Below are 13,809 nucleotides of genomic sequence, written 5' to 3'. Positions count from 1 at the left end.
TTCAGTAATACGTTAAACAAGGAGTGAATGGAGCAGCACATCTTCAGATAATGATATCTATCAAAAACCGGCCACCTGGTGGCGCTATAACAGGCTGATCTGATTCGGGGCTAGGTTCTAGTCTGGCATTCAGGAAGTGTGTGTGCACAGTTTCGCTGCGATCGGGCCAGCGGTGCCGGAGATTAGCTGGTCGCAGAGGGACATGACTTTTTGTATAGTTGTAAATATTACAATAATAATGTGTGTTTGGTAGGCACACCAGTTTGACTCACCACACTGTTTGGGAGCGATTGAGCTGGACCCTCAAGTGGTCTGGTATACCCAACCTTCTCGATTAAGCGACATTTTGTCAAAATGTGCACGCTATGCTTCATAGAATGCCTCCGGGAAGAATGAAGAATTATTAGTTCGCATAGGCATTTTTTGAGGGGGGGGGACGCTGTATCATCTCAGGGTCAACAGGAGTTTAATTGTTCCCGTATCTTGCGCAACAGACCTTGCCAGTGGCTGCAGACAATGCAATATAATATATATGAATGCACACTCCCACTTACACAAAAGAACAAATATTTTTGTATTTCTATTCTCTTTTACATGTAGTGAGCTCCAAGGACACTGCCTAGTAGCCTCTGAAAACTAGTCACTGTCTTATCTCCTCTCTATCAACACATATTCACACACTTGTGTGTGCGCGCGCACACACACACACACACACACACACACACACACTCACACACACGTCACCAACAGACACAGTTTCCCTGTCTCTTTCACCCCCTCCGTCTCCCATTATATTGTTATCATAAAGCTGCATGCAGCAAGGGAGAACTGGCAGAGAACACAAAAGGGGTTCACACTAAGGTCTGGATTTTAAATGTTTCTATTTCAGACATTACAGTTCTGTACAGCTAGTGTAAGGGTCCATAGAGTGCAAAAGTGCATTTCGGTCCATGTTGTAGTGAGACATGCATAATGAGTCACCCTATATACCGTAGGTTACCCCTGCACCTAATCAGTAATCTACATTAGGTGAGATAAAATGATCCCTAGGGGGAAATTCAGGTGTCATAGTAGCAACAGTAGTAAGCGTGAAACACAAGATCTGCTCTGGGTTTCTGAATGTCTGAGTTAGTATGCAGTATCTGTAGTTTACCAATAAATCTAAATGTGCAGTCTATCACCAGAGAATGTATTAATGAATATACGTATATGTACTGTGTGTGTGTGTGTGTGTGTGTGTGTGTGTGTGTGTGTGTGTGTGTGTGTGTGTGTGTGTGTGTGTGTGTGTGTGTGTGTGTGTGTGTGTGTGTGTGTGTGTGTTTGCCAATGAGTATGTGTACGGTTGGATATATGTACAGTTTGTCAACAGTGAATCAAGTGCACCAGAGTCAAAGCTGAAGTAAGCATTAATCCAAAACAACACACAGTGTCAGACAAAGCAGGTGTCAGTAATCCTAAAGAACAGCGCTGAGGGTGCAGGTCAGCTCTGAGAGTGCAGGTTTTAATCTACAGTAGGTCTTGATTGCACGTGCATGAATCTGATGGCATTACATTACATGTTAGTATAACATAATTCCATAGCATTAACACGTGCTTATACACATACTGAAATGATATAACATTTTTGGCTTTACACTGAAAATGGGGCATACTGAAGCCAATTGCCAGCAGGTCAGGACATTACAAAATACAAAACAAACACATTAGAATATTATTCCATGGTATTAACACATGTTCATACACATGCTGTTACATACAAATGTTACCTTTTACACTTGAAATGGGACCCATTGTTACAGAAAGACAATAAAATAGAGCAAGATTGAGCTGAATACAATTAGTACTTTTCTGAATCCACAGAATTGCAATTTACTACAAAGATACACCAGAACTGTAAGTTATCACCCTGCTCACCAGCTCCTCACCTCCACGTAACATACACCTACTGTAATATACATGTTCGGTCTCTCATACTTTACACATACATACTGTATGCTCACACATAATCCACACACAAACACTGATACCCTTCCCCACATGCATCTCATAGTCTGCATCCCGAGCTGAAAGACCTTGGGTTGGTCTGATTACTATGCAAACAGGCTTATCACCTGAACATGAGTTCTGGAGCGAACAGTTGGCGCCATGCAAAAATAATGATTGTCGTTTATTCAGGACAAAGATTAAAAGCAGCCCTCCTAACCCCATTGAGACTGAATGGCACCAATGATTTGTCGTAATAATTTATGACATTTCCCCAGAATAATCATTGGGGTGCGAGTGGGGTGAAAAACTATTCTTTTTTTTGTTTGAAAATGTTGCGAGTTTTCCATGTGCACTCATAACAATGCGTGTGGATCATGTGTACACACATATATTTATGTGTATACGTAACTAAGGATGTCCTTACAACATTTCAACTTTGAAAATGGGCCATGTTATGGTTATAATTAGAATCAGAACAAATGAGCATACGGTTATATAGGAAATTAATGCAGGTGGGTCTTACGGGCGCGTGCGTGCGTATGTGTGTGTGTAGTACGGAAGTGTGGTACACGTCTGTTTATCTGTTTGTGTGTCTCCCTTCTCATCAGATGCTGAAGGAGGTAGTAGCCAAAACGCTGAAACACCATGGGATCACTGCCGAACATAAATGCTACAATGTCTGCAGCAAAAAACTATTTGAAATCTCCAAATTCTACCTCAAGGTTAGTACCTTTGTTTCACACATAGGCACTACTACAGTAGCTCTGTCCTTTTTATGCTGTAGTACCTGTCCTTTTATCTTCATCGAATTATCAGGGGGTTAGTGTTAGAAATTAATTCTTTTGAAACATAGCCAGGTTTGCAGCTTCAACAAATCACCACTGTGGGAGCCAATATTTGGACACCAGCGTTATTATGCAATACCAGAAAATATGTTCTATTCAACATTTCATTTTATTATAATGAAAAAAATATATGCAGAAGACCTACTATTCATTTGTACTTTACTAAGTTTATTAATATTACACAAAAACATTATTTGTTGAAACTATTGCATATTATATGTGGACTGTCATGTTAAGAGAGATAGAAAAGGCGTTCTTCAGGCACAGCCTGGGGATAATTTGGCAATTAGTGGAAGGATAGCTTAAGGACAATGGAGACACATGGCTTTCTTACCATTCGTTATGGGACTTATACTGTACTTGTGGATTGTTCATTTTTCTTAGAAGTGGAAATCACAACAGTACCTTGGAAATACTTGACATTGTTCATTAAATGTATGAACATAATCGCTGGAGTGGATGAACTTTTTCAAGAACCTTTACAGACACGTGTCAATCAAATGTTGAGGAACCAAAACTAAAGATTTTGACTCTTATGTACTTGTATAAGATTTTGTAATAAGAATCTTCAATCTTGAAGACCACATGGCAAGCTAGTTAAGCTATTTTAGCACCTACAGTACCTGTACAACCAAGGTTTTTGTCAGAACAAACTAACATAACGTTGCTCCTTAAATTGTAATTGTTAAGTTGCTGCCAAACCGTGTGGGTTTTTCTTACGGTTTTGTTTAGGTTTTTCTTTGCAATAATCCTGGAAAACTGTAACAGTACTTGTTGACACACAAACATACAGAACCTTATTGTGACTGCCTTTCATTTTGTTTTCCACATGTGTTCTCTATGTGTTTGTAATAAAATGAGGTCCAGCTTTAAAGGTCAAGATTGAGAATCTTCTCCTCTCCTCTTTTGATTGTTCCAGGACTTGAAGACATCTCGGGGACTGCATGAGGAGATGAAGAAGGCAGCCAGCATTAACGCAAAACAGGTAACATATTGTCCATGATAGCGTCCAGCTTCCTCGTTATACGCACCTTTGCCACCTTCTTCACTGCATCCAGGGTAACACCTATTACCAACACATTTTGCTAGTCTAGGATGGCTCAGGGTAGAAGACAGGGTTAAGCAATTCAAAATGGGATTGACTCATATACCCTCATATCTGAGATATATAACTACATCAAAAAAGTGAGCGACAGCCACAATACCAGAGGGAGCGTTACCACCCACCTATAGAACAAACATGGGTAAATTCTCTTTCTACTGCACTGCCACCAAAGTGCGGAATGCCCTGACACAATCCCTTAAAAATGTGGATCGCTGGCTTCCTGCGAAACAGGCCTGAAAATCCATCTTTAAGGAGGTCAAAGTGGGTAAATCTCACTTTTCCCATAGAATAAGATGGCATTCACTGCCTACCCCCCCCTTTCCCCCTTCCTCCCCCCCTTCTTCTACTCTGTACATATAGTGTTTTATATTTGTCGATGATATTGTATTTTGGTGTTATTGTCTCCGCCAGGCCGAAAGGCATGGCGAGAGAGTATGTTTTTCCCCCTGTCTGTCCGTCCATCCGTGTGTCCGTCCGTCCGTCCGTCTGTCTGTGACCAGCTAATCTCCGGCACCGTTTGTCTTGATCGCAGCGAAACTGTGCACACACACTCCCTGGATGCCAATTCAGAACCTATGCCCCAAATTCTTCTCATGGGCCTTTCATAGCGCCACCAGGAGGCCGATTTGTGCAAAACATATTTTTTGAAAGTACTCCTACAGATTTTGTCCAAAAATCACGCAAATCGGTACACAGTATCTCTATAGTCATTAAACGAAACTAGTCTTTCAGATTTCTCATATTCCAACCTGATTGGCTAAAAATGTCTTCCAAAGTTTGCAGGAGTGCTCCGTTTTGAACAAAATGCCTCAAATCATGAAAACAGCATGCAATTTCCGTGAAATTTTGCACGCACATTCCCATTAGGCCGAGGAAGAACTACCATTTGATTTTTTCAAATCAGCCTCATGGTGGCGCTATAACAGGCCGATTCGTGTTTTTACCTATAACTGCACTGATCTGTGTAAAACTTTGTATGCCCACTCCCTATAGGTCAAGGAAAAACCTTTGCCCTGCATTTTTCACATCTGCCTTTTATAGCGCCACCGACTTATGTAAAACACAATATTTATACTACTCCTTCCAATTTTATCCAAATTTCACGCAAATCGGTACACATGATCTCTATAGTCATGTGATCACAACGGGTGTGTTTGATTTTTCATATTCCATACTGATTGGCTAAGATTGACATCTAAAGTTTGCATTATTGGCTTGTTTTGAACAAAATTCCGCAAATCATGAACGCACCGTCCGATTGCGGTCAAACTTTGCACGCACATTCACACTATGTTGAGGAACAAATGCCACCCTTTTAACATTGGCCTGTTATAGCGCCACCAGCAGGTCTAATTTAGCGAAACAAATGTTTTTAACAAAATGCCTCAAATCATGAATGCAGTCAGTGTCCGATTGTCGTGCAAGGCCTAAGAAGAAATGGCACCCTTTTCACGTTGGCCTATTATAGCGCCACCAGGAGGCCGCAATAGCCTACCTGACCTGGCGGAGACCTGTGCTCCGAGGAGCACTTTTTCTAGTTTTTTATGCTATGTTGATGAATTGAATACAGAGGACCACAATGGAAACATTACCCAGGACTTTTTTGTGTTATCCTTTTAGCCCAAATATATGACCCTGTGCTGTTTGCATTTCTGTCTAATAAAGTATTCAATCAATCAAAACCCCAACGACAGAGCCAACTTTCCTAACCAGCCTGTTCAGGTTGCTCTACTCTATAATTTAATATGAGTTCTCAAATTTGGATATCACTTAACCTGCCCATCCCTAGTATTTGCGATCGTCCAGGTGGTGCAGGGGTCCACCACTGTTTAGACTGGGGTTCGATTTCTCCACGGTGCCTTGTGCTTGTCCTGATGCTCCAAGTAACAGAATTGGCTGTGTTTATGGGTGGGAAACCAGCCAGGGATTGGGTTTTTGAATTGGGAGGGACAGCCTGTTGTTCCACACGTGTTACACCCTGAAACTCCGGACTGTCAGGTAAAAAAAAGTGGTTAGTGACTCCATCTGTTACAGAGAAGACATGTGGTTGTCTTCTACACCCTCACCAAACCAACAGTGCGGGTTACTTAGCAGTGACAGGGACCATGTAGTATAGTTAATTGTTCAAGGGTAATTGGCATAACCGTATGTGTATATGTGGTATTCATGCATATATGTTATTCCAAAAATCCTTGACATTCAAAGATGATCGACTCTCCCTGGTTAATAATTCTTGGATATTTGTCACACAACCATAAATCAACTATACAGACATAGATTATGAATATATTGTAGGTATTAATTAAAGGTATACATCTATTTCATATAGACTGAACTGTTTTATGCCACATGGCTGATATAAGCCTCTGATTATTATCTCTCCTCTTGTTCTAGGTCATTGACTGGGAGTTGGAAAAGGCCTCAAGTAAGTGATGAGAAGAAAGACAGAGAGATGACAGCAAATGCTGGCCTTTTGATAAAGAATCTAAGAAAGTCACCGCAGTAGCGCTGTGCGTCTGGATGCTGTCATTTGCCATTCTCTCAAAAGAAACTCTTTTCCACATTCATTATCTTGTTCTTGCAGACATGTTTTGTTTTCAGGGTTGAAGGAGAATCCATCTTTGTTCTTTTTCAGGTAACATGGATTGTGAACTTTATATCAGTTGACTGAGTGTTTACATTCACATGGGCTGTTATAATTGTAGTGCTGACAGTTCTGAACCGGGCAAATGACATGTCCGTGAGTCCACAAAGATGGTCTCACCGTTGTTCATGTATTGTTAGCAGCCATGAAACATGCCTCCTCATAGCATCATCAACTTGGGATTCTGAACATACAGAATGTGTAGAAAATCTGCATTCTTCTTAAAATTCTGATTAGTGGTGAATGATTAGACTAAGCATGATTTAATTTACTTTAATACTTTATTTGATTCCTTGTGTTTGTGTTTGCCTCTCTTGTGCCATGTATTGTATTGGTGTCTGTGTGTTTTGACTTGTGTCCAAACACTGTAATATCTTGCCAACCAGTTGAAGCGTGCCATGAAACATAAGCCAAAGTGTTCAACAGAGCTGTAGGGGATAAACTAAAAGAAATCCATACTTGGCACAATCTGTACTGGTTGTGTGTGACAACAAGGACACAGTCTGTACTGGTTCTTTGACAACAAGGATACAGATAATGTTCGCTGGCACACCTTTTCGTTTTATTTTCCGATGCATTTCAGTCCTTTCTTTTTTATTTAATTTAATTACTCTTATTTTACTAAACTTTTAACTTTTACGTTTTCGAACCCTGAAATTATTTTAAAATGTAAATGTATTTAACATCATTATAAGAGTTTGTTTTACTGTTTGTAACAATAAATGTTTTTTGGATCTTTATGAAAGAAGAATGTAGATTTGTGTGTGTGTGTGTGTGTGTGTGTGTGTGTGTGTGTGTGTGTGTCAGGGAGACAGAGAGAGAGAGAATGTCAGTGGGTTGGCAGTATTTGGTATCTCTTAAGAACTATGTATAACATATAACTGATAAGATGTAAATGTTCCTTGTTCTTATCCGGACAAAGAAACACGCCATCCAACACAGTATGGTGCCATTGACAACTACCATCTATTAACTCTAATTTGTCCTTGGTACAGACTGATAATGTGAGGAACCCTGCCTAGCTGTCTGAGTGTGCTGACAAGATGTGATACTTAAAGCTAGTGACAGATTGCTGAGTATATTGTAGAATTATTTGAATGCAGAGACTGAGTGATGCACTAATATCCTGGCATTGTGGCTTTTCTGAAACTAGTCTCCAGACCTATATAAAGTATCCTATAGAGCGCCGAATTCTGGCGTAATTTACGCATCCTACCTGGGTCGCGGTTTTCCACCCCCATTCTGAATTCCCATAGACGTCTTTAATATTGTGTCAAATAAGTACTGTGTTCCAAAGATAAACAAATGATCCCAGCGATTTCACTCTTAGGGATATAAAGCGTCAACTAACGGTGAGAAAACGCTAATGTTACTTCCGCCAAATTAGTTAAGTTTTCGCCAGAAACAGACTGTATCAAATATGAGTGACTGACTATCATAAACGATACAGAGCCACCTCCCTGGCAATTTTGGCGAGACAGTTTTTTTTTCTTCTGGACCACAATTCTTATATGAGACGATTCTAAGATGACCCAATGTTATTCTCCTTAGCGAAATTACTTTACGACCCAGGGGATGAACGAGTGACGTCAGGACTTCTGTACTATAGCACAGGTTTTCAAAGTGGGGGCTGCCAGGGGGGCAATTGGAAACAAAAAATAACATAAAGATCACACGTGTGTGTGTGTGTGTGTGTGTGTGTGTGTGTGTGTGCGCGTTTTATCCAGCCTCTTAAGGGACGTGTCTGGCTGCGTGTGCGGTTGAGTTATTTATTCATTTTTCCATCTCATGGGATTCATACATGTTGAGAAGTGAGTGTAGATTACAGCTGTGTTGTCCTGTCTCGGTGGCAAAACACTCAGCAGAATCTCCCTGAAGGGATGATTATCACAATGATTGTAGGTACTTTGTGTAACTTTAACAGAACAAAACAAATCTATAATAAAACATCTGAACAAACCTTGACAACTTTAAATGCAAACTTTGACAACCTTAAATGGCCCACAACTTCTTAGGCTACTTAATATGCACAGCCAGATATCCAATAAATAGATATCACTGGTTTGTCCTTTGTATAAAGTGATAAAGGAAAAATATTGTCAGTGGTCCATAGATACCTCTGTTATCTCAAAAAAGGAATAGTTATTTCTGTTTTCTAAACACATATTTTGACATTTTACTATAGATTATTAATGGTTTGGCTTGGTCTTGGACAAAACAAGGCAATGTCAGCTTTCAGTTATACAATGATCCAGAGGAACCAAGAACAATAAATTAAGGATGGAGATACATGTTGAATGAAAGCAGTGAAAGACTAAGTTAGAGAGGAAGAGGGAAGAGTATTATGTAGGGGTGAACTTGGCTACCAGCTCATATTCTGATCTTGGACAGACTTTTTTTTCTTCGCTTTTCACTATAGTACTTTAACGACTTTCTTCTTTCTTATTAAGTGTGCCTGCCGTGCCAATGGCAAAACACTTGTAATCCGCCATACTTAATAATCATCATCAGTGTTGGGCAAGTTACTCAAAAACAGTAATATATTACCTAATACTAGTTACTTGTTTAAAAAGTAATACTATTACTTTACATATTACTCCCTGACAAATGTAACTAGTTACTTGTTACTTTACTTTTTTTGTCTCTGCCCCAGTAATTGCATACTTTCTCCCCAAAAGTCTTACTTTGCATTTTCCACATTAGCAGTTGTTTATACTTTTTTCCATTTTCTGCAGCCTACATTGTAAAATCCTCATTGTTGATTTAACTTCGAAAAGTAATCTTTGTTTAGTAGTTCACCCAAAAAATAATTGCTTAGTGTCTAACAATTACACACCCCATGAAGCATTGAATTCATGGAGATTTTTATTTTTTTGTCGCATTCCTAATCCATTAATTTGATGACCAGCGGAAAGATGCTAATGTATCCGGTAGGAGACTCAAAGCGTGCGGGTTTGTGTGCGATTCAATTTATTGCCGTTACCACATACTGTACGGCCCAAAAAATCTTGACTTTCAATGGGGGGTGATCAATCCCCTCCGAATTACTTACACATGATCTCAAGGTTGATGTGACAATCTAATTGGCTTGTAAAATTGGGAGGGGCCTAACAACAAAACGCTCTACGTCATGAACGCAGGATCCAATCAGCACCAAATTTGAATCACATGTTTTGCATGGCCTCTAACAGAACGTCTCCCGGCGGATTCCTTGGGTCCCGATGGGCATCGGTATGATTGAGGCAACCACACTTGCAATTTCCCAGAATTATACATTTGACCTTTCTAGTTTACCCCTTTTTCTCCCTAGTTTGGTCGTATGCCAATTAATTCCAACGCGCACACATATGTGTGTTGGCAATGCTGTTGAATCTTACTGGCTCACCTGCAGTGAGGAGCCCCCAATGGGAGGATGTAGAGCCTTCGGCCTACTCCTCCCACCCAACACTGCACTGCCAGTGCAAAAAAACATAATAGCCCTCGGCAGATTTGGTCTGGACCGGCACGGTTGGATTAGAGTAAATAGCTACAATTAACAACAATCCGACTATTTTGAGGCAAACATATACTACACGCACGCACGTACGCGCACACGCATGTGTGTGTGTTTGCCTGTCTCTGTCCGTCCGTCCGTCCGCCCCCTGTCAAGGATGCAGAGTGAACATGACAATATTCCAGCGCTCCCGAAAATGTACTACTGCACGTTGGCTTACGAGTGGTGGTTTTTCAAGAGAATGTATTTGAAAGTGTGCTTCCCACACACATGGGATCGTTGCACTGTGTAAACATGCTCTATTGCGATGTGCCAGTGCTGCTGTCTTAATTGCGTCCCCCCCAGACCAGTTAATCTGTTACAAAAGTCATCTGTTGATGAGGTAACACTATTATTGTTATGTTGTATCCACACAACCATGAAAACGCAAACATCTCTTTAGAAATATTCAACTGGGGAAAAGGTTCTGATAAAAGCAGAACATAGATAGATAGACATCACTTTGTGTCATTTGAAATGACACAAATTGTGCATCACTCTCATTGCTCCCTTAATCTTAGAGGTTTTAATGGTTAAGAACATGAACACATCTCAATCAAAGCTGGAGAAAATAAAGCCAATCATGTTTGTCAGATTTGTCAGATTTACAATAAAATAAAAATTATTTAAATCTGAAATCTCAAAACAGCACTGGTGACTTAACATAGCCTTCAGCTTTTTAGTTTCAAAAAGCATTCTGCTTTGACGCTAGCAATTTCTCCAGAATCTTTGCGGCACAAACATAACTATTGTTAATACCTGGAGAAGTGCTGTGTTGAAAGCTGAAGGTGGGGAGATGGGGGATACCTTCTCTGACAGAATGCAGTGTAATGCATTCTGTAAAACAGTCATTAGAGAAGAAAGTATATAAGGAAGAAGGCATCTGGAATGGACTTCACATATCACACTATTTCACCTTCTGTAAAACAGTCATTAGAGAAGAAAGCATATAAGGAAGAAGGCATCTGGAATGGACTTCACATATCGCACTATTTCACCTTCAATGAATGTTTTGGTGACAACATTGCTGTTGTGGTATAATATATAACTAAACTGAGGCAGTTTGTGAATGTCATTGTGGCTTCTTTTTTTTGTTCTGCAAAAAACGACAAAACATCAAATTCAACACCTAACTTTTTTTGTGATGACTTAGAGTTTCCAACAACAACACATTAATATTGAAGAGCAACGATCAGATGTATATAATTGTCACTGCACCAGCAGACTTGGAACCATCTGTTCCCAAAACCCCTGGGAGATGTTCCTTAACACATTCTTCCAAAGCACTGTCACCTATCCTAAGACAGCCCACTAACACCATATCCCTGGACACCTACACAATCCCCGTATTCCTCCTCACCACCCGCAGTAGATCTTTGTTCTGCTGCTGTCACTGTATATTATCATAATATTTGTTACGCTCTCATTAACTTTCCAACAAATATCTGTTCAAGGATGGTGTGTGTGTGTGTGTGTGTGTGTGTGTGTGTGTGTGTGTGTGTGTGTGTGTGTGTGTGTGTGTGTGTGTGTGTGTGTGTGTGTGTGTGTGTGTGTGTGTGTGTGTGTGATATATATATATATATATATATATATATATATGCTGTATATATAATATTTATATATCACGCACGCACGCACGCACGCACGCACGCACGCACGCACGCACGCACGCACGCACGCACGCACACACACACACACACACACACACACACATATATATATTTCTTGTGTATATATGTCTTGTGTATATTGTAAGTTTCCCCATCTGGCAAGATTCAAATATACGAGTACAATATTTAGTATATGTAACACCATGGTGCAGCAACCTATCAAATCAACATGTGTCAGCCAACCAGGATGATGCTCCCCTATATAGGCCAAGTGGGTGCATGCTCGAATTTTGTCCTCCCAAAGAACCACATTTCAAACATATAACTCTGCAGACTCAGTCCCCAATTTCTGCTGTAGTCTGAAAGCTCATTCTTTAGACTCTACCTCACCCCCTGGCACTCATTCCTTGTATCTGCTCTGCCGACTCATAGAAAGAATGGAGGAGGCATGGCCTAAAGGGCCGTCCACACCAAGAATGAATGAAACTATAACCATAACTATAAATATGTCATTTTAAAAATCAAGTTAACACCCCGACTATAACTTCAAAGATAGCGAACGTATACAATAGAACTCCATTCGCATATGGCCATGTACAACAACACGACGTCAGAAGTTTCTGACGACATCAGGGATCCATGACTCGATGATTCAGCCATAACCATATGAGTTCCCAATGCAGCTATGCCCAAATATGGAGTGTGTTGTCTAACCTAATGTGGCGTCATGGCATCAGCCGCAAACAAATCAGTCAACTCCATATATGGGCACAAAAGGGGGCATGCCCATATATGGGCATATACTGATGACATCAGAAATCTCCATAAATGGGCATAAAGGGATAAGGGCTGACAGATAGAGAGATCTCAATATATGGGCATAAAAGGGACAGGAACTGACAGATACAGAGATCTCCATATATGGGCATATCAGTTGGAGCGGTGGTGCAACGTACAGTAGGTGTGAGGGCCGCATAGCAGCCCGAACCTCTAGTGTATGTAAATTCGCCACCATAGGAACAGTGATTACATAACCTTCAAAACAAGCCACAGCTTAACTGTGTGCATGTGCACATGCGTGTGTATAAGTGCTAGGTATTTTAACGTTTATAAATATATGTTTGTGTTAATCAGACGTGGGTAGCCCGAATGGTGTCTCTTTGTCTGTCTCTCTCTGATGATAGCATAACAGTCGATGCTGTCATGTGGTGATGGATTATGCAAACTGAATGTCTGCCGCTCTCTAGCCATCTTTTCCTCTCTTTTTCTCCATCTCTCATCATTAGTGTTCAACAATATGATTAATACTTAACAAGAATGATGTTGGAGCAACTATGAGATATGCTAAGGAATATATATTTTCATAGATTATCAACTATGATGTGCAATGTGAATTTCACTCCTTCTGGCTTGAGGTGAACGGACACAAGCATTGTAACTGGCTAGTGTAGATCCCATGCACTGGACGGACAGCTTGAACCAGATCGGCTAGTTCCGTAGCCTTGGACATGTACAGTATGCCATTAGCCTGGGAGGGATATGGTGTGTCTGAAGTTATTGCGGTAATTCACAAAACTTTGCTGAGGACAGACAGACAGACAGACAGACAGACAGACAGACGAGCGGACGCAAGCTCCTCCGCCCTCCTGGTGGAGATAACAAGTAATCTAGACACTCTCTCCTCTTTTATTATCTAATGATAGACTAGAAGACAAATTACTTCCTCAGCAACAACAACACACAAACACGCACACACTGGGAGACATGCTTCCTCACAATTAGGGCAGAACACAAATGACATGACAACGGAACAGATACTCATATCCTCATATTGTCGCCTGTCTTCTTGTTAGCTCTGTAACCTCCCACATACAGTGCACAGCTTCATACTTCAAACATTTCCTTATATTGCCTCTCACTCTCACTTTCTTTACACACACACACACACACACACACACACACACACACACACACACACACACACACACACACACACACACACACACACACACACACACACACACACACACACACACACACACACAGTACACAGCTGCTATCTGTAATGGGAACCTGATCATGAACTA

General features: G+C 40.6%; 1 protein-coding gene across 1 annotated transcript in view; it reads left to right on the top strand.

Annotated features, from left to right (window-relative positions):
- The window catches only part of mtbp (MDM2 binding protein), a 41,847-nt gene extending 34,529 nt beyond the window's left edge, over positions 1–7,318 (top strand). The window contains exons 21-23 of the mRNA XM_084049653.1: positions 2,595–2,708; positions 3,751–3,816; positions 6,331–7,318. Coding sequence (XP_083905779.1) covers positions 2,595–2,708; positions 3,751–3,816; positions 6,331–6,369 — 219 coding nt within the window. The 3' untranslated portion in view covers positions 6,370–7,318. The remainder of the gene's footprint in view (positions 1–2,594; positions 2,709–3,750; positions 3,817–6,330) is intronic.
- The last annotated feature ends 6,491 nt before the right edge of the window (positions 7,319–13,809 follow it).

The sequence above is a fragment of the Gymnoscopelus microlampas genome, assembly GCF_963454915.1.
Source record: "Gymnoscopelus microlampas genome assembly, chromosome: 3".
NCBI lineage: Eukaryota > Metazoa > Chordata > Actinopteri > Myctophiformes > Myctophidae > Gymnoscopelus > Gymnoscopelus microlampas.
This window is presented reverse-complemented; position numbering and strand designations above follow the sequence as displayed.